The sequence below is a fragment of the Haliaeetus albicilla genome, chromosome 7 (assembly GCF_947461875.1).
Source record: "Haliaeetus albicilla chromosome 7, bHalAlb1.1, whole genome shotgun sequence".
In the NCBI taxonomy this organism is placed as follows: domain Eukaryota; kingdom Metazoa; phylum Chordata; class Aves; order Accipitriformes; family Accipitridae; genus Haliaeetus; species Haliaeetus albicilla.
In genome coordinates, this window is record NC_091489.1 from 2,277,715 (window position 1) to 2,297,241 (window position 19,527).

Genomic DNA, 19,527 nt, shown 5'->3' on the forward strand with positions numbered 1-19,527 from the left:
CCCCAATTCCCCCCCAGCACCCACCGCCACCCCATTACACCCCCAATTGCCCCCCAGCACCCACCTCTGCCCCATCGCACCCCCAATTCCCCCCAGCACCCACCTCTGCCCCATCGCACCCCCAGTTCCCCCCCCAGCACCCACCTCTGCCCCATCGCAACCCCAATTCCCACCCCCCCAGCACCCACCCCTGCCCCAATCCCCCCCCAGCACCTACCGCCACCCTATTACACCCCCAATTGCCCCCCAGCACCCACCTCTGCCCCATCGCACCCCCAATTCCCCCCCCCGCCCCAGCACCCACCCCATGCCCCGCCCCCCCCCCCGGCGGGAGCGCGCGCGCCCCCGCCTGGCGGGCCGGGCGCAGCGCGGCGGCAGGTGGAGTCGCGGTTGCCATGACGACCGCGCCCCTATCAGGGCGGGCGCGCGCGGGGCCGGCGGCGGCGGCAGCGGCCGCAGCGGCGGGAGGTGGCGGCTCCGCTCCGCTCCGCGCGCAGCGGCCCCGGCCCCGGCCCCGCCCGCCAGCCCCCCCCCGAGCCGAGCCGAGCCGAGCCGAGCCGAGCCGAGCCGAGCCCAGCTCAGCTCGTCGGCGCTGCGGATCCCGGGCCGGGCTTACCTGCCGCAGGTACCGGGACGAGGGGAGGCCGGTAGGGCGGAGCAGGGAGGTGGTGGGGGGAGGTTCATCCCTCCGGGTGGGGGGATTGCGGGTCCGGTGTCGCCGTCCCCTCCTGTATCCCGGTGTCCGCCGCCCCTTACTGCAGTCCCCCGACCTCCCCTTCCCCAGATATCCTGGTGTTCCCCCCCGCCACCCCAGCATCCCCGTCCCCAAACGTCCCGGTCCCCCCCCTCCGCCCCCCCGAGATCCCGGTCCCCTTTTCCCAGCCCCATCGCCAACCGATGCCCCCGATCGTGCCCTTCCCCTGGCTGCGGGGCTCCAGCCCCCCCCCTTTCCCTCCACCCCCCCCTTTCCCTCCAGCCCCCCTACATTCCCCTTCCCTGGGGGTCGCCCCAGGCTCCCAGCAGGGAGGGGGGGACTGTTCGTGGGTGCCATCGTCCCTGCGTTGCCCTTTGGTGCAGCAGCTGGGGGGGGTCCCTGTGTGCACCCCCTTCCCCGGTTGCACATAGGGCCATGCCAAGCCCCCGGCGGTGCCCGCGCCAAGCCCCCGGCAGTGCAGCCCCCGTCTTCAGAGGGCAGCCCCCTCGTCACCCGTGTCCCCGTCCCTCTGCAGGGGACACTGCTCCCCTCTCCCCTTCCCGGGCTGCGGAGCGGGCAGCCGGCAGAGGGGCAGATGGTGGTCTGGGCACGCAGCATCCCTGCACCGTGTGGGGGCTTGTTTCGCCTCCAGCTCGTTTGGCCGAGCATCCTTCCACGCGGGGAACCTGCCGGCACCACGAGGACCCCCCCCTCCATACCCAACTGGGCAGCGGGACCTCCGTGACGGGAGGAGAGGCTTGACAGCATCTCGCTCCGGCCCCCCGAGAGGCGGTGGAGCTGGGCACACAGCGGGGTGCCCATCGCCTTGGCGTGAGGTTGGCATCGTCTTGTCCTCGCGGGGTGCTTGGCCGGGCTGGGGGTGCCCCCGCACCGGCAAGGCATGGGGGGGGACCTGGACGCTCTGCTTTTGTAAAACCGGTGGCGATGGTGGCTTGGGAACGCTGCCTGAAGTGAACCGGTTGGCAGGAGCTTGCTGGGGCGGTGGGAGAGAGAAGCAGGGCCCTTCGTTGCTCTTCCCGGGGTCTGATCTTGGTCTCCAGAGGTGGAGTGCGTTGTGAACCGTTGCAAACTGCTGTAATGGTGGAGGAGAGCGTGCGTGGCTGTCGGGAGTAACATGAACGAGCGTGTGTGTGTGTGTCCGTATGACTGCAGCCAGAGCTGCCTCTATTGATTCTCTTATTTTTCCCCTATTGGGAGCAATTCCTGCTGATTAAAAGAGACCTGGCCCGCATTTTGCCTGGGAATCAGGTCCCTGGGAGCTGGGAGTCACGCAAAGGTCTGTGGGTCACCCCACTTCTCCTTTGGCTTTATGCACAGAGCAGGGGGGAAGCGGGTCTTGAAGTCCCTGAGAAGTGGGTAATAAATACGGCCGCGTTGGTGACAGCGATGCCGGCCCTGGGGAGGGCATTAACGAGATACCCGGTGGATGCCCATCAGGAACTGGATCCGACTCCATCCTGGCGGCAGGTGGGATGTACCCGGCGTGTTCCCCTCGGCACGCGTGGGCTCCCAGCGCTCCCCTGTTCCTCGCCGCGGTTCAGGGGAGCGCGGTGCCGGTGCTGCCGTCGGGGTCGCCAGCCTGGAAGGGACGTGCGTATTCCTGCCTCTCCGGCACACACATGGATGCGACGACGTGAACGCGTGCATCCATCCCTGTCCCGCCGCCCGAAGTTTCCTGCTGTTCCTAACCCAAATTTGGCTCCTTCTTGCCGGCAGCCTTGGGGGTCTTTGCGAGACGACCTCGGGCTCCTGCCTCCCCCGGTGTTACGGCGCTGGGCTGGCGCTGAGCGGCGTTGGGAGAGAGAACGCCAAAAAAGCTGCAGCAGCCAGAAAGGCAGCTTTTCTATTCCTGCTGCTAATGCAGACCTGGCTCCGGCGGTGCTGGCAGCGTTAGGCAGGGAGCGGAGAAGAACAGGTCCAGGTCGGTCTCCATCAGCGGCTGCGTTTCGGTGCCCTCTGCCTCTGTCCGCCCTCCCCAGCTTTGCTGCTGGCTGGGCACCAGCTGCACCCCACTGTGCTGGTACCCCCCCCCCAAAGGGACCCTGAGGTGGGACGCAGGGGTCGTGGCGTGGGGGGACGCGGCTGCCGTAGCCCCCCGGGGAGACGGTTGCGGCGCTGACAGATCCGCAGGTCCTAGAGGTCCAGGGGGATCCTGCGGAGGATCCGACCCTCCTCGCCCTTGGCGTGGGGTTTTTCGGGGTTTTGCCTGCAGGGATGAGCTTCTCTGGGTTTGGAGGTGTCTGATGGAGGGTGGTGGTCACCCCAAAGCTCTCGGGGGGCCGGACCCCGGTGCTGTCCCTGGCTGTGAGCCGTGGGGAGCCGATGGATGCTCGCTGCCTGCTTGCTGCCGGGTTTACCTTGCCCGTCCCTATTGTGTTGGTCCACCTACGCCGTGCCGTTGCCATAGCTACTCTGCAATCTGATCTGCCCAACTTCTGCCTGCTTTCCCTGACTTCCCCCCAAAAAACCTTTGGCCCTGCTCCCCTGGCCGCCCTCCCCACACCCCAGGAGGAGGATGAAGGATGGAGGAGACCTTGGCCCCTGGGCTGGGGTGCGTGACTGCTGCCTGCTTCTGCTGGTGCAGGGACCCCCCCCCATCCTGAGCAGGCTGGGGATGTGCTGAGCACCAAGCCTGGACCCCCGGGAACCTGCAAGCACAAGAGGGGTCCCTGACCTTGGACGTGGAAGCCACGGACGGGAGATTTTAAAGCCTGTGGAGGCCGCAGAAGGGAGATTTTGAAGCCCAAGCAGGCAGTTGCATGGCTGATCCTCAGCAGAGCATTTGTCCTGATGCATCGCTGCTTGGGGGTGCATTGCTATAAAGAGACATTGCTGATTTGCTTTGTGTTGGCATCAGGAAAGGAAGGGGCTTGAGTAAGGGTCAGGAGCGCAAATCCACCGATGTCCAAAGGCGTTTGTGCTCTGATATCACCTGGGCTGCCTCAGAGACACTGTGTTGTAGGTCAAGGCTGTAATTGCTGCTGGAGAGCTGACGAACCTCTCCTGGAGAGAAGGCTGGTGCGTGGGCGGACAGAGGGATGGTGCGGTCCTGCGGGCAAACTTTGAGCAGCGCAGCCAGGCCAGGGGTCTGCCGGTGATGCCTGCCATCGGGTCGCTGTGACAGCCTGCTATGGCATCTCTGGTGACATCTCTTGACGGCCGTCAGAGCCTCTTTGGGCTGGGGACTGGGGAGAGGTGTAGTAAAACCCAAGTCTCTGCCTAAAGACGCCTGTGCCTGAAAGAGGAGCGGCAAAGCAAGCGTCTTGGTGCCCTTTTCATGGTGGGGTCTGGGTTGGATCACTCACTGATGCCCCTTAGGAGCCCAGGTATGATGGGAACGAGCCCCGGCGCTCCTGCATCCCGTCTCGTCTCGCGCTGGTCTCTCTCCTGCGTGCTGGGATGCTCGGGTTTGAGAGGTCCTTTTGCAATAATTGCGAGACCTCGGATGACAATATCTGCAACGCACAGTGTCGGTGCTGCTCTTCACTCTGTCTGGTTACTTACTGTTTGCATTCAACTCTATCTTGTCATTTTGCTATATCCACTTCAATTCAGTTTCTCTTGTGCTGAAAAGCATTAAAAAACTTTAATAAGGAGAAACAGATTAAATTCCCTTTACTGTTATTTTTCAAGGAGATTTTTGTTTGTCAAGACATTGTGCTTGAGGGCAACTCTATCAGAAACTGGAACTCCTGAAAATGAGTTAATTAAAAAGCCGGTGAAACTGCCTCTGTCTCTCCCTTTGGTGGAGTGTGCTGGGGACGCTGCTGCTGTCCATTTTAGAGGGATGCATTGAGTCCTGCCTTGTTAATCACTAACAGATTTGTGTTATAATTGCTAACCAGGGGAAGTCTGCCTTGGTCAAGGCAGTGACTCACTTGGATTTCATTTACCTCCTGGCTTCTCCTGGGACAATCACAAAGACTATTTTTTTCTTTTTTAACTCCAAAATGTTCTTCACTACATTCCCCCAGCTCTGGTTTTCCTCTTCTGCAGTGTGCATGTGTATTTATGCGGGTGCATCTCTCCGAGCGTTCGTGTGTGCATGGGTTCCCACATGGCTGTGGATTCACAGGAGCATCTCAGCCCCCATTTTGCACTTGCATGTGTGCTCCAGCTCCTAAGCGCACGCCTGTGCACACGTGTGCACACGTCCGTGCTTTGGGGGGGCCCAGTCCTAGTTAGCCCATCATTTTGCAGCATCATGGTCATGACTTTCATTGTAATTATAATCTCAGCCTTTGTAATTCTTCATACCTTCTGCACAGCTCTGCTGCAAGCGAGCTGCCTGTTTTATCGGTTGTAACAAGGCTGTCGCTTCAAATCCTCTCTCAGACCATTATCTCCCTTTGATGCTTTTGAAGAGCCAGCGATATGTTAATTCTACCTTGGCCCTCTCCTCTTCTCTTCTCTTTGTACAAATCCACCCTTGCCAGCCTGGCCGGCTGCCGTGGTGCTCGCAGGGGAGCTGGGCACAGCGCTCGGGCTCCGTCCCCTGGTTTTGGGGGACCTGGTGGGAGGTGGCTGCATTTAAGGCTGTGGATGCTTGTGCCACCATGGTCCCCTGTGGCTATCATCTCCTTGGGCACAGCCTGCGCCCAGAGTGGGGTACCTGTTCTGGGGGAACACATCCTCTTTGCTTTGGGAGATTTGGGGTGGGGGGAGGATGAGCAAATGGCAGGACGGGTTGGGCAAAGCGCCGGTGCGGCATCGGTGCCTGCAAGGACAGATGGAGCCCCCGAAAGATCTGCGTGGTGGTGTCCATCGCCCACTTGGCCCTGGCAGGCAGCACCAGATTGTCATCCCTGGACAGTCCTGCCTCTCGGCAGGGTACAGGCAGGGCAGGCAGAGCATCCCCTATTCCCCCATCCAGCCCATAGCCTGGGGCAGAGTTCTGCTTGCGGGGGGGGTCCTGCACCACTGCCAGCGAAGAGGCTTTTCTGGGGCTGGATCCAGGGACCTGGGAGAGGATGGGTGCTATGTCATCCTGGTGCGTGCTCCGGGTCATGCTAATCAGCCCAAATTGCTTCCAGAATATTCTTGATTCCCTCCCATGGCACCTGGGGTTCAGACAAGCTCATTGCTAGTTTGATGTGGAGTGGCTGTGTGCGGTGGGGATGTAATTTATGGACTTTGTGATAAGCCTGTCCAGTCATCCTAAAATAATAAATAAAATACATACCAAGGGCTGGCACGAGATAGGATCAGTAATATCAAGGTCTGAGGAAAATTACTGAGAGTCTTCAACAGCAAAATAAAGAGCACGGAGGGGAAAAAAAAAGTCACAGAAGGAAAAAGTCAGGAGCGTCACCTTCCACCACACACTGTGTCAGGGCCCTTTGGGGACTGGGACAGACTGGTTTGGCCACAACTTTTCCCAGCCTTTTCCCAGCAGTGCTTGGAGTATTTGGCCGATTGCATTGGGGAGGCCCTTTGCAGCCATTCAAAACACAAAGGAGTTGAGGGGGGTGAGCACCCCCTCGGTGGGAAGGCAGCATATCCATGCCTCCAGGGACCAGGCACCTCTGGCCTGCCCTCCCCGGGTGGGGGGGTCTCTCGTCCCCTTCCTAGACTGGATGTACTGGTGATGAGGTGGGGAGAACCAGCTGCTAGAGGGGGCGAGTCTGGCAAGGGAAGGGGATGAAGGATTTACTCGTGTCCATTTGAAATGGGCTGTGATTTACGAAACGTCCCTCGCGCAGCCTTTCCCGGGAGGCGGCATCCGAATCTGGCCTTGGGGACTTTGGATGAGGGCTGCCGAGCAGAAGCGCAGTTATAAAACTGCTGCCCTGCGCAGCTTAACTCGAGACGTTTCCCCAGTCGAGGCACGGCATGTCAAAAACCCTTCAGGAGCTGATGCAATCCCACTCACCTCTCGGAGACAGCAAGCTGGGCTCTTGTTTCCCACAGCTCCTCTAGCCGAGGAGGAGCTTCTACCTGGGGTCAGATGCTTTGGCTTGACACAAGGCAGTGCTGCAATTTGGGCTTTGCCCCCACGTACAGCCGGGCAGGTACCGGTGCTGCCAGCTTTGCCTTGCTCCCGGCACCTTGCACCGGGAGCTCAGGCTGCAAAGAACTGCTGGTGCAGCTGGCGTGTTAATTGCTAGATAGGATGGATGGCTTCGTTTAGTACCGAAAGGCATTCTGAGGCGGTTTCTCACTTTCAAGCTCCTGGTGTTTTGGAAAAGCTTTACGTGCCCAGGATAGGCTTGGATCCTGCCGGTTGTTATCTAATAGTGCCTGGTAATCACGGCTCTGGACTTCTATTTCTGGTTCTGCCTCTGAGTCACGGTGTGCCCTTGGAAAAGACCTTTGTGCCTTCAGGCTTGTCTGCATGAAAACACTGCACTCGTTTGACTTAAATCACTTTTAAAACAGTTTTCGTTTGGTTGAGGCAAAACTTGGTTTGGGTCTACTGATGTCTTATGGAATATTAATGTGAACTGCATCTTGAATTGGAATAAGAGTATCCTGCTGACACTTGAGATGAGTCTAACAAGTGAATTTGTGTATATACATAGACTAGACCTCTATTTACCTTGTCAGCAGAAGGGTTAATACCCCAGCAGCAAATCTGCTAGTGGATTGTTAAAGTCCTTGGATAAATACTCCACGATGGTCTAATGTTATTGCAACTTCTTCCTCTGCTCCTAAAGCACTGTGGTAGGAGACTCCTTGGCAGCCACCGGGCATTGCAGGGACTGATGGGGACTGGGAGCTTGGTGTGGGAGCTTGCTTCCTATTTGAAATAATAATAATAATAATGCAAAAAAATCATCCTCTAAGTAACAAACCAGGTTTGCAGCCACCGTGATTTTGGTGGGGAAATAAATGCTGTAAAAAAGCAAGGTGATAGGCAGGTGTGAGAAGGGAGAAAAGAGCAGTCAAGAACTTTGGTCCCAATAAAAAGACTGTTGGGACAAAAGCTGCTCTGTACTCATTTCTCCCACCCCACCCATTATCTGCACATCTCGGTGATATCAAAATGCTTCCCCTTCCAAATGCTTCCCCCTCCAGCAAGGTGGATCACGCTTCTTGTCACTAGATCTAACTTCCCTCCTGCTGCATCCTCAAACACAGTCTTGGGGTGCTGCTGCCCGGGCTGGGTGGGCATTAGGGGCCCTGCCCCGGGGTGGGATGAAGCTGCTCGCCATGCTGCTGTGCCAAGCGCATGCCCTGCTCTGAAGCCCTTCGCTTCGCCCGCAGCAGCGGGGAGCCCGCCCGTCCCCGTCCGGCAGCACGGCGTGTTGGGGATGCTCGGCCCTGGCGTGTTCTCGGTCCTCGCGTCGTCCTCTGAGGACTCGCTGGGCTCCTGCAGCCCCGTCCTGGCTGTGCGAGCCCGGTGCTGCCCTGGGAGAGGGTCTCAAGTCTCTAAGCCACGAGCCGCTCCGCTGCCCGACGGTGGGTATTGCAGTGAGCCGCAGCTCCGAGCATCCTCGGGATTTTCGGTGCAATCTCCCACTGGTGATTATCAGTGGGTGGTTTGGGAGAAGAAAGCTCCCGAGCTCTCCAGCTTGCTGGGCTGTAAGCAATGCCAGCTCCTGTCATGCACTGTAGCACATCGGCTTGACACCGGTGGAAACGCTGCGGAGAAGCAACAGAGGGAGGTAGCAGGGGCAAAGAGGGGGGATTGGAAGATACCTTTAAAAATGAAAATTATTCTGGCTTCCAGCACTGACTCCCAGGGTAGCAGTCTGATCAGCACATGCCAGGACAGTGTGGGCATCCCAGTAACTCCAGTAGTGATGCTGGGCTGCCATCCTGCTCCCCCCTTTGCTCTGCTTCAGTTACCTTGCACCCTGGTCTGCATTCAGTACCCATCACCGTCCCTGCCTGCTTGCATGATACTGCTTCCCTTTCGCCAGCCCTTAGCAGCATGAAACTTAAGCAACCCATTGGGAGGGGACCTTAAGCAGAAATGAGAGCAGGTTTAATGTTGCAGTTTAAAGTCAACAATTCTCAAAAGGAAAACAAAAGTCAAACCAGAATCTTAATGGTATTTTTTGTTTTCTTTTGTTTTGTTGTTTTATTTTTTGTTAGCAACCCAACTACTGGAGCTTTAAGGTCAGTATTTCTGATTTTTCATGCTTCTGTTTGAAATGCATGCACTTTTCCACTCTTGCCTCATCTCTGTGTCTGTGTAGGGGGGGTGGGAGCTCGGGTTTTTTTCTTGAGGATTCCTGTGCCAAAGTAGTTTGTTCTCAGCTCAGCAGCAGTTTAAGCTCATGAGAAGGATCTTTTATGCTTTTGGGTCAAGTTGTGCAGCTACAAACCTGTTGTCTGAGGGTCCTGCCCTCATTTAGACCATTATCACCCCACAGTCAAATCCTGCTGCTTTAGAGTTATTTCATTGCAGAGCAGACCTTAATTCGGGGAAAAGGGCAGAAAATACCCTATTCAGGATGGGCTCCGAAGTCCACCTGCAGAACTCCATCCAGGTGCCTGCTCCCAGGCAGAGATACAAGGGTTGCTCTGATTTCCAGCCTCCTCCTTGGAGGAGGGGGAGAGCTGCTGAGCAGAGCCTGTCCCTCCAGTCGGTGACCCCGCTGAGCTTCCCATCGCGCGGCGTGTCGGTCGCTTATCTGCACTTGACTGTTTGCCCAGCACCGCTTTCCCCGTTGGGCTCCTCATCTCCCTCTCCCGAGCTCCCGGTTCCCCGGAGAGCCCAGGCTGATCCCACACTGATGGGCAGGAGATGCTCTCGGGATGTGGGGGGGGTTGCTGGCGTCCCGCTCCCTAAAGCTGGGCTCTGCCGGCATCTTGCAGGAGGTGGGGTTGGCGGAGAAGGAGAAGGAACGGGCTTTCCAATGCAAATGCCATGCCGGACCCCAGAGACCGGCCTGTGTTTGGCATGTCGAGGGATTTTTAGACCAGACAGCAAAGTTATTTGTTCGGCTGATGGTGTTGAGCCCTGCGGGAGGGGAAGGGGCAGCTCTGTCCCACGTTGGCCATCGCATCTCTGTCTCCATCCTCTGCTCTGTCGCTTGAGCGTTACGGTACCGGCTTGTTTGTCAGGAGGCTGCTGCGGGAGCGGCAGAACGGAGAAATCGTTAGCGTTTGCTTTATTGCACCGGGATCTTTGTGCCTAAACCCACCTCTTCCAGGCTACACAAAGGGGACCCTGAGCGGAGTCTCCTGGCAGCGCGGAGGGTCTGTGCCTGCCCGGTGATTCCTGCCAGCACCTTGCAAACAGTTGCCCTATTGTCTGGCAGGGTGAAGTACGCATGTCATCGCAACTCCCCTTCCTCCCTCCTCCTCGCCCAGGGATGCGGTGGCAACACTTCAAGGTCAGGCATGTTGCTGGATGACCTTGGCGTGTTGTCCCTGGTGGGTTTGCTCTTCCTGTGGAAAAAACAGGCGCTTTCCTTGGTTGGCAGCGGAGAGCGGAGGAGTCGTAAAATGCATAATATGTGCACTTGTTCCGAGTTTTCATTCTTGAAGTACTTGCAGCATAAAACGCGTGTGAACGGCGGCTCCCTGAATGTTCAGCTGTCTGAGTTCTCACCGGCCGGTTTCAGCCACGTGCTCTCGGGGACATTCCTGGGACTGGGGGAGAAGGCACAAAAGCCTCAATTTTTTCTTTTTTTTGTTTTGTTTTCCATTTTTTTGTGAGCAAGAAATAAAATGGGGACAAACTTTAGGGGCCCACCCACCCCAGAGGGGTCCTCCTCGGCAGCGGCAGGGGTTTTGCAGCCACAGAGGGTGCGTTTTCTGTAACTACATATTTTTCCACCCGAGCCTGGAAGTATTTTGCATCGCAAGCAGAGCATCTTCCCTGGCTGTATCAGCTGTGGAAACTCATTACGGGTTAAATCACCCTCTGCTTCCCCACCAAGGGAGGCCCCCAGCTGCCTGACCCTGCTACCAAGTGGGGCATGAGCCAGAGGCAGCTGGGGATGGCTTGTCACGGGGAGAGCCCTGCGGGGAGGCTGATCCTGGCAAGCAGGTGCTGGGGGCTTCCTCGAGGCCACTGCAGCCACCTGCGTCCCCTGGGGTCTTCTGTAGCTGCAGGCTTGGCCTTCAGCTGGGAAAGCCGCCTCCCACCCCCCCTGCTCACTCCCCAAAATAAAACTTTCATCAACCTTCAGGTTCCCTGTCGGCGTCCAGCTGACACCCTCCGCTGCTGGGGGTGCAGAGCCAGCCCTTTTCCATCCCTCGGCCAAAAAGGGGGGGTGGGCCGTGGCCAGAGACCCAACTGATGAGGGATGGAGGGGATCGGATGGTGGGAATGGCTGTGCCAAATTCCTAGGGACACCCAGGGACGGGCTCCCAGGGCAGGACCTGCTGTCGTCCTGCCCTGGCATGCCCCATCTGCCTGGGGACAGGCAATGGGCAGGTGCTGGCAGCGATTTGGGGCTCTCCAGGCGTGGGCTTTGGGGGGAAGGGGGGGGCCTGCATGGCTGTGTTTGTCAGGCTTAGCGCTGGAGATGGGCAGATGCTCTTGTATGTCGGTGGTGGTGCTGTCATGGCAGAGAGGGGTCCAGGAGATCGCCTTGTCCCCAAGCCGTTTCATCCTCCGCATCCCCCTCGTGTCTGCGGGTCCTGCCGCTGCCTCTGCCCTCCGCCCTGCTCCATCCTCCTGCCCCGTGCCCCAGCGCATCCCTGGGATTTCTGCACTCGCTTCTAGACTGAGCCAGCCCCGCTCAGCTCACGAACGTCCCTTCCCACCAGCTGGCTCGGGCTGTGTGCCCGCACGGAGCCATCGATCCAGCCACTCCGTGGCCATTGTCACGCTGCTGCCGGTCCCCGAGTCCCCAGGCAGATGCCCGAGTCCCTCAGCCAGGCCAGCCTGGTACCCCCTCGCCTTCCCATCACCTAAACCACATCCCAGCTCACGGCCACCATCCCTGATGTTTTGGGGTGACTCAAAACCACGTTCTGGGAATCAGCCTCTCCTGGGCAGGAGCATCTCAGCCCCATGGTTTGCAGGGCTTGGGGGCTCCAGGGACATATCCCTGGATCTGGCCGGGGAGCAAATCCCTCCCCAGGGATGCAGCGGGGAGGGGGCTTCGCTGCAGAGAGCGGGGAGGCAGTACCGAGGGCTGGGGGCTCCTGCTGTGCTAATGCAAGGGGTGGGCTGGCTCCTTGCTGTCACTTGTCAGCTGGAGGAGGAATGGGGAAAACCGAAGGCAGAGCCTCGGAAGAGCTCCTTTGGTGCCAGGACTTTAAAAGAACATCAAAGGGACTAAAGCAAAAGCTAGCGGGGAAAAAAATGACTAGGATGTGGAAGGGAGAAAGCGCAGGGGGCAGGACGCAGTTGTCTTTAAAACAAGTGTCTGGGGCCGCGTCACCCACATCGGGCTCTAATTGCACAGCTCCTGCTCCAGCAGCGGTCGATGGCTTGATCGGGGCTTCGGGCTGTGGCGGCACGGCCAGGACACGGGGCTTTCTGGGAGCCTCTCGTTTCGTTAGCAGGAGCCATTTCCATCTCACCAGCAGGCCGGGGACTCGAGGCGCTTGCCCAGCTGGTATTGTAGGCAGGCAGCAGTATTTACTTGCAGGAGACGAGCAAATACCAGGCAGGCTTAGCTCCTGTAATCCTGCTGCTCCTGCACCAGCCCTCCTCCCCGTGCCCTCCCCGTGGCCTTGGCGTCCGCCGCGTTCCTCGGGGACCGGCGTTTGCTGCGTAATATTTTATTGCTCGCGGGAAGAAGGCGTTGGGGTGTACCCGAGAGGAGAGAGCAGCTGCTGAGCGCCTGCTCCCACCTCCTCCTTGCTCTGCTTTTGGGGCACTTGCTGGTTTTCTGACCTGTCCATGCTTTCTGGTGCTCAGTTATCTGTTGATCCTGGGTGTTGTCACTATTTATTATCGCAGCAGGGATGGAGGGTAGCGTCCTTAGTGTAGGAATGGGGAAACTGAGGCGCGGTGGGACTAGGTGACTTGTTTGAGAGTACCCAGGGGAGGTGCAGCCGCACGACCTGCAGCAGTGTGTGGGCTGGTGTCCCAGATTTGGGGCTGTTTACCTGCAGCTGTTGCTGATGAAGTTGGTTTTCTTTTCTTGCACTTCAAACCAACCTCTCCGAGCCTTTTTCCCAAGAGGCACCCGCACATGTTTAACCAGAGCCCAGCCTCCCTGTATACAGCTGCTAAAGCAAATCATGCCTTAGATGCCAAAGAGCTGAGCCTTGTCACCTGTCACTGTGAAGTCCCCGTCACTAATGCTGCTAACCCGAGTGTCCCCGCCGGTTTGCAGCCTGTACCGGCTCCCCTCCCGTGGTGGCTTCAGCCCAGCAAGGGCTTGTCCCTTCTCCCCCCATCCCCTTTCTGCTGCTTTCTCACACTTGGCTTTGCTTCCCATCCGCCAGCATCCCTGAAGGATGCAGTAATTTGCTTATTTTTGGAAGATGCTGTCACACAAGGCAGCATCGCCAGAGAGCGGGGATTGAACGCGGCCGCCGCTCAGCCCCAGCGAGGAAGGGGATGGCTGGGGCGAACATCCACGCAGGCTCGAGGTAGCAGGGGTGGAGGCAGGACAGGCACCCTCACCCCCAAAAATACCTCCTGCCACATACCTCACCATAATCCATCTCCCGGGACCACCTCAGCCTCAGGGGAGGTGCTGGACCAAGCCTGTTTCTGGACACCCCCGCCGCTTACATTTGTCCAGGGTCTCACGGCAGGGATGCTCCTCTCCCCACGGATGCCAGACTGGACATGCCTGGTTGAGTTATGGGAAAACAACTCCAGGAACAACAGGCCGGCTACCTTTGCTGGGAGGTTAATGATTATCCTCCCTGTGCAAGCCAAGGTTGCACCCGGCGCCAGGAGATGAGGATGAGTAGGCACGGCGTGTCCCCCCACCCATGGGTGGTCCCAGCTCCAGCCCTGCCCTGGGTGCCAGGACCTTCTGCTGCTCCACTGCCAGCAGGGAGACTGCTCCACCCCTGCACTTTTGGGAAGAAAGCAAGCGTTTTGGGGACTGAGCGCAGAGTCCTCAGGTGCGGTGCGGCGGGGACAGCCCTTGGAGGTGCCTTCTCCCGCGCAGGCACCCCGATCCCCTCCGCCGGGCAGGTGCTGCCGACAAACCCCGCTGATGCCGACCCTGCCGCTGCCGACCCTGCTGTCCGTGCCCGGAGAGGGATGCAGAGGGACCACCACCGTGGCGGGCAACCAGCAGCCGTCAATATTCATGAGGCTGCAGAGGATCCAGGCTTTTAAATATTCATCAGGCAGGCGAAGGCGGGAGGCTGTTGGTGCCAGCAGGAAGGGGAAAAAATGCAGAGAGGGGGCAAGCAGCCACCCGCGTCCCCCGCAGAGGTGGCTGGGCCATGTCTGAGGGCAAAAGAGTGTTTTCTGCTTGGAAACACGACATCTGAGTGTTGGGCTCCTGCTCATCACCTTCAGAGGGCCGGGCAGCTCGTGTGCTTTGCAGAGCAGGAGCGATGGATGCTGGTGTCACGGAGATGCTCGCTGTAGGGGTACCCCGTTTCACCCACGCGTGGGACCCATCGCAGTGTAGCGAGCTCCTGCCCGGCTCCTGCTCACATCTGGCTGCCAGTAGCAGGCTGTGCACATCTGGTGGGGAAGGCCCCTTTCTTTAGTCAAGGGGTCTGGTTTAAAAAACTAATCCGATTTTAACGCTAATCCTGTTAACATTGAGATCAGGATTAATTCTGGGTTAATCAGGATAATCCTGACAAAATGTTGAGCATTAGACACTGGATGAATTATTGCTGCCGTGAGCGGTACGCTTTTAATTTGGCGTCGAGACCGAGGCAGGGTGAGAGGGGTGGGGGCCGGTGGAGGGGGATGGAGAAGCCACAACCCTCTTGGATGGGGAAGACTTGTAGTATATGATGCTCAGAGCACCCGAAGCCTCTCATTTCTTCCACCTTTGATGCTGCAGCCCCAGTTATCTCCAGATTGTCCTCCTTTTCTTCCCAGCTGGGCATCTCCTGGCTTCTCCATCTCGGGAGGCAGGAGCTGGACTACTGGAAGTCCTTCCCTGCATGGATGCTTTGCTGAAGTTCAGTGCTCCTGGCTGGTGGAGCTGGTGTGAAACGCTGCACAAGGATGCGGAGGGGTTCAGTTGCATCTGCTCAGCCCCTGCTCGCTGAGATCAAGCACCTGAGCTGGGACGTGTGGGAGGAGAGTGGCACCACAGCCCTGTGCATGCAGTACTGGGACAGCTGGGCTACCCTCTCCGAAGCTGGTTTGAAACTCCAGAGCTGATACCCGGGCTGGGAAGGCTGGTGAGGTGATGCCCAGGTGCCGAGGATGCTGTATCCTGGTCAGGGATGCTGCGTTCTGGTCAGGGATGCTCCCTGGGAGGGATTTGCAGCCAGACTCGAGGTAAGGAGGCATCTGCTGGGGAAGTGTCCCCTTACCTGGGCTCTGCTCCTCTTACAAAACAGCCGGCAGCTCTTCGCTGACTCACTCTCTGGGAGCATCAATAATTAAGGTTGAGTGGAGTTCATTAGAAATGAATGAATGAATGGAGCGGTTTGTGATGCGCTGGCATCGGTTTGTTTGCAGAGGGGTCAGAGCTGCTTCGGGTGGTGACGAGGCTCCTGACGGTGAGAGCTGGGCAGGCTGGGGAGTCTCAAAGGAGTTCTCCAGACACCAACTGGAATTAATTTTTGCAAAGCTCCACTGTCCCACACCCCGGGGCACTAACAGCACAGCCCTCCCCTCCGCAGGAGCCCCTCCAGCCATTACTGGGGCCCAGGAGGGGACCGAGGTGGTGGGGTCTTATCCCAACATCTCAGAGGGAGGGAAAGGCAGGCACTACTTTGCTGAGCCCTGGGCTCAATGACCCCAAGCAAAGAGGTGGAACCAGGTTGGCCTGGCTGAAACCCTCCAGTGATGTTGTGATGGGGTCAGGCTGGCAGAGAAATGGGGGGTAACATGGCAGGACAGGTATCTGGAAATCCCTCCCTCCTTCCCCTGCATCTGTTTCTTTAACAGCTCTCAGAGCTGCTTCAAAAAAAAAAAAAAGTTTCAAATTTCAATTAAAATTTTCCTTGGAAATGTTGACAGAAGCAGAGCTGCAGGAGGGACAGATGTTGTTTTTCTCCCAGCTTTGCTAACAGCTTTATTCACTGCTGACCCTCGCTGGCAGCGCAGACTCGAGCCGCCGAGGCTCCGGCCCCATTTCCCTGCACACCCTAAGGGACCGCTCACCCAGGTGGGGTCCCAGTGGAGCTGGGGTCCCCAGCCCCCTTTGGTGCATCCTCCACTTTTCCAGCACCCAGGCATTGGGAGCATCCCCAGCTCTGCAGAGAGAGTCTTTCCCCATCGAGCTCCCTCAGCACAGACACATTTTTCTAAAGGATGGGATGGAGGAGGCTCGGCTGTCCCACAGCAGTCCACTGAAGCGGCTCTGAGCCTGTGTGTTTGGGGATGGGAGTTACACCTGCAATATCCATGGAAAGGCTTTTCCAGGTGTGGGGAAGGTGAATGGGCTGTGTCCGCTGTTTTTTCCCCAACCCTTTGTTTCTGAGATCCATTTACCCAGGCAATGGTGCGGGCTGGGAGCAGTGGCCTGGACCAGGCTTTCAGAGATGTCCCCTTCAGCTCTGGCTTGTAAATATTGACTGTCCCATCCAGCTGCCGGCACGCTGGCCCTGCCCTGCGGAAACTGCGCTGCGGTGTCGCGGTCCCTGCGCTGCCAGGAGGGATGGTCCCTTCTAGCTCCAGTGAGCCAAAGCCTGGGAATTCAGGGGAGGAGGCCTCAGGCACCAGGCTGGGATGTGCACACAGGCAGGGGTAGGGATGCAGGCAATGGCTGAGAGAAATAGATATTTTTATTCTTTTTTTTGTTTCTAGATAGGGAGACAGAGGCAGGGGTGGAGAAGAGGGATGGACAGCAAGGGTCCAAGAAGCATCAGGTGGGAGCCCCATGTGAGGGGTCCTGTTGCCCTCTCCCATGGCTACTCCCAGCACCAGCTCCGAGGGATGCTGTGCCAGGAGATGGCACAGAAAGCTGTGGCAGCTCACCCCGGTCCCACAGCAAGAACCTGGGTTGAGTCCCAGCTCAGCGATGGCTTGAGCATCGGCACAGCAGAGATGCCAAAACATCCTTCCCCGCTCCCGGCTTTGCAGCTGGAGGCTGGTGGGGTCTCCTCATCTCCAGCACAGCCTGGACCATCGGGATGCTGAGCTCCAGTACCCATCCTGATAGCTCAGCACACCACCAGATGGGACCTGTAGTCAGATGCTGGATTAAATGATGAGAGGGGGATTATGAGGAATTAATCCAGATCAGTGTCCAACCAGGGGCTGGAGCTGGGTTTTATGTACTTGGTAAATAACTGGTTGCGTTGCTTTGCCCAGGGCTGGCCTTGCCAGCTCCATGCCAGCTGTTTCCCAAGCTGGCCGGAGTGGATTTTAGGGGGCCTTCGCCTTTATCCCCATCATGCGGCGCGGCAGAAGAGATGCAAACAGATGGGAGTTGGGAAAGTGGCAGCGTGGCAGAGCATCGCGGCTGCCCAGGACCTTTGCAGGGCTCCATCCACCCGTCCAAGGGCGATGCCTGGCCAGCCCCAACGCGCTCCAGTGCATCGTCCCTGCCAATGGGGCAGGATGGAGCGTGAACTGGGGGGGTCTGGGGGCTGCCGCTGGACCCAACCCTTGCAGCAGCTGCCCAGCGCAGCCTGGGCTGCTTCGCCTGGTGATACTGGGATCCTGGGGAGAGGCTGAGCTCGGGGCCAGACGCTGCCTGTGGCATTAGCACGGCGAGGGCTTATCTTTCCCAGCTGCGAGTACAGGTCTGTATCGGTGCTTGTGGGCTGTGTTCTGGTTGTCTCAACTGGTTTTTGGGAGGGAAGAGGGGCTGGCCTCTCTGCCAGGACAGGCTGCAGAGCTTGGGCTGAGCTGGGAAGAGGAAGAGGGAAGAGGAGCCATGTGGTCGGGACCCCCCCCCCTCTACTGCCCGGTCTCCTTGTTGCAAATAATATTCTTACCATGGCTGAAACACCCCCGAGCACCGCAGGTTGCTGAGTTCTGGTGTGTGTGATGTACAGAGGGGTCGGGCAGAAACGGGCCTGAAATGGCTGCTTTCTTCTCGGGTCAAGTCCGACACTGCCCTCGGAGCCCGCTGTGGGTAGGAGCGAGGTGCTGGCGGAGGTTCGACTGTCTCCGCTGTGACAAAACCTCTGCTCCATCTCTGAGGGTCCCTTTGCAGGGTCAGGCTTGCTGCCTGTCTTAGGAAGTGAGTGGAAATATTAATGAGCTCCGGTGGCTTTGAGTTTTGCATGGGAACAGCTGCAGAGTGCCCTGCTCTGTCCCGGGGCAGGATCCTTTTCCACACATTTTTTTCTTGTTTTTTTTTTTTTTTTTTTTTCTCTTTTCTTCTTTAAAGTGCCCTGTGGGAGGTCCAGAGCTGCTTCTTTGCCCCAGCTCTCCCAGCTCTGCTCCCTCCAAACTCCTTCTGCCACCTTTCTCTGTGCCCCTGGTCCCTCTGCTCCTCTCCTAAACTCTCCCACTCTTCCCTGCAGCCATCTCAGCTCTCCATCGAGACCGAGCAGCTCCGCTGCTTGTCCCTACTCCTGTGGGATAACTGTGGTGCCCATCACCGCCAGATCCAGAGGGACAGCCCTGCTCCTCTCCCGGGTCCCCCAACACCGCTGGCACCTCGGCTCCTTCCCTCCATCCAGCCCTGAGCATTCAGCCTGCAAAGCCGGGGAGGGTAATATTGGAGAGGGGAGAGGGGTATGGAAGAAGGGAGGGAAGGATGGGGACAAGAAGAAGGGAGGGGGAGAGAAGGAGGAGAGAAGAATCCTTACCTAGCCAGGCAAATATAATGAAGCTGCTTCAGCACTGACAGTAAAGGGATTGTTTGGAGTTTTAGGAGCTAAAAGAATCGCTTAATTGTATCTTTTTTTAGCTCTGACGAGATAAAAGACAAAAGCCCCCAAGTCTCCCTTCGTTCCCCATCCCACCTCTTTTATATAAGACTCCCAGGGAGGTGCGGAGGGGCTGGGGATGCTCCTGTCCCCGCCGGCGTGGGGGGATGTTCCCGCTGCCTTCCTCAGGAGGGACCTGGGGGGAGCCAGGTGCTTTGTGAGTGGGTTTTCACTGGGAAAACCACCAAAATAGCACCCATGATGCACTCCCAGCTTGCGAAGCTTCGCCGGTGCTTCTGCACCAGTGAGATTTCCTCCGCTCTAGCACACAGGAGGCTCCCAGGGGCTTCAAACCTCTCCCTGGCAGATAGCGAGCAGGTTTCTTCCCCAGGGCAGGCTGCAGTCACCCTGAGCCTGGTGCTCATCACCCCATCGGCCACAGCTCTGTCCTCCCAAAAGTGAGCTGCTCCACACCTTTCCCACCCACAGTGCCAGCCGGGGCTGGAGCTCCCGCACCGCCGTCCCGTGGCCTTGGGCAGCTTTTGTTTTGCTTTTGGGCAGCTGCACTCCTTCGCCTTCTGCTTGTGAACCTGCTGCTTCCCATGCTCCGAACCGTGGTGGGGGGCAGGCACCGGGACCCCAGGCTCAGGGGAGATGCTGCTGCTGCCCCTGACCCTGACCTGGGCTCCCAGCACACGTCACCGTGGCAGAAATCAGCCAGGCATCATATTAACCCTGTGCTGTGACGCTAGTTCAGCAAGAAGTGGGTCATCTCCCAGCATGGCATTGCTGCGGCGCAGGGACAGCAAAGCGGGAGAGCTGCGTCCCCTCCCCTCTAGCCCCTCGCTGCCACCGCGGGTGGGTTTCGGATGCCGCGGGGAAAGTTCTCGGTGCCCACAGGAGACGTCGGGTTCTTCTGAAGCTGCAGGAGACCGAGTCCTTCGTGTGGGGGTCTGGGCTTGGGTAAAACTGCCCCTGGGGGGGCATAACTGAGAAGGGGAGGGGGCAAAACACCTTTGCTCCCA

The 19,527-nt window shown here is 58.3% G+C and overlaps 1 protein-coding gene across 19 annotated transcripts in view; it reads left to right on the top strand.

Moving 5' to 3' along the window:
• The window catches only part of SRCIN1 (SRC kinase signaling inhibitor 1), an 81,819-nt gene that overhangs the window by 37,931 nt on the left and 24,361 nt on the right, over nt 1–19,527 (top strand). For 13 of the 19 annotated variants that reach the window (XM_069786447.1, XM_069786448.1, XM_069786445.1 and 10 more), the window contains one exon: nt 8,756–8,779. The exons of 1 other annotated variant lie outside the window; for it this stretch is intronic. In XM_069786447.1, the coding sequence (XP_069642548.1) occupies nt 8,756–8,779 (24 nt within the window). Of the gene's footprint in view, nt 1–349; nt 626–8,755; nt 8,780–14,507; nt 15,009–16,983; nt 17,426–17,661; nt 17,869–19,527 lie in introns of those variants that run through there. 5 more of the 19 variants (XM_069786456.1, XM_069786454.1, XM_069786452.1 and 2 more) reach the window with 5 other exon arrangements.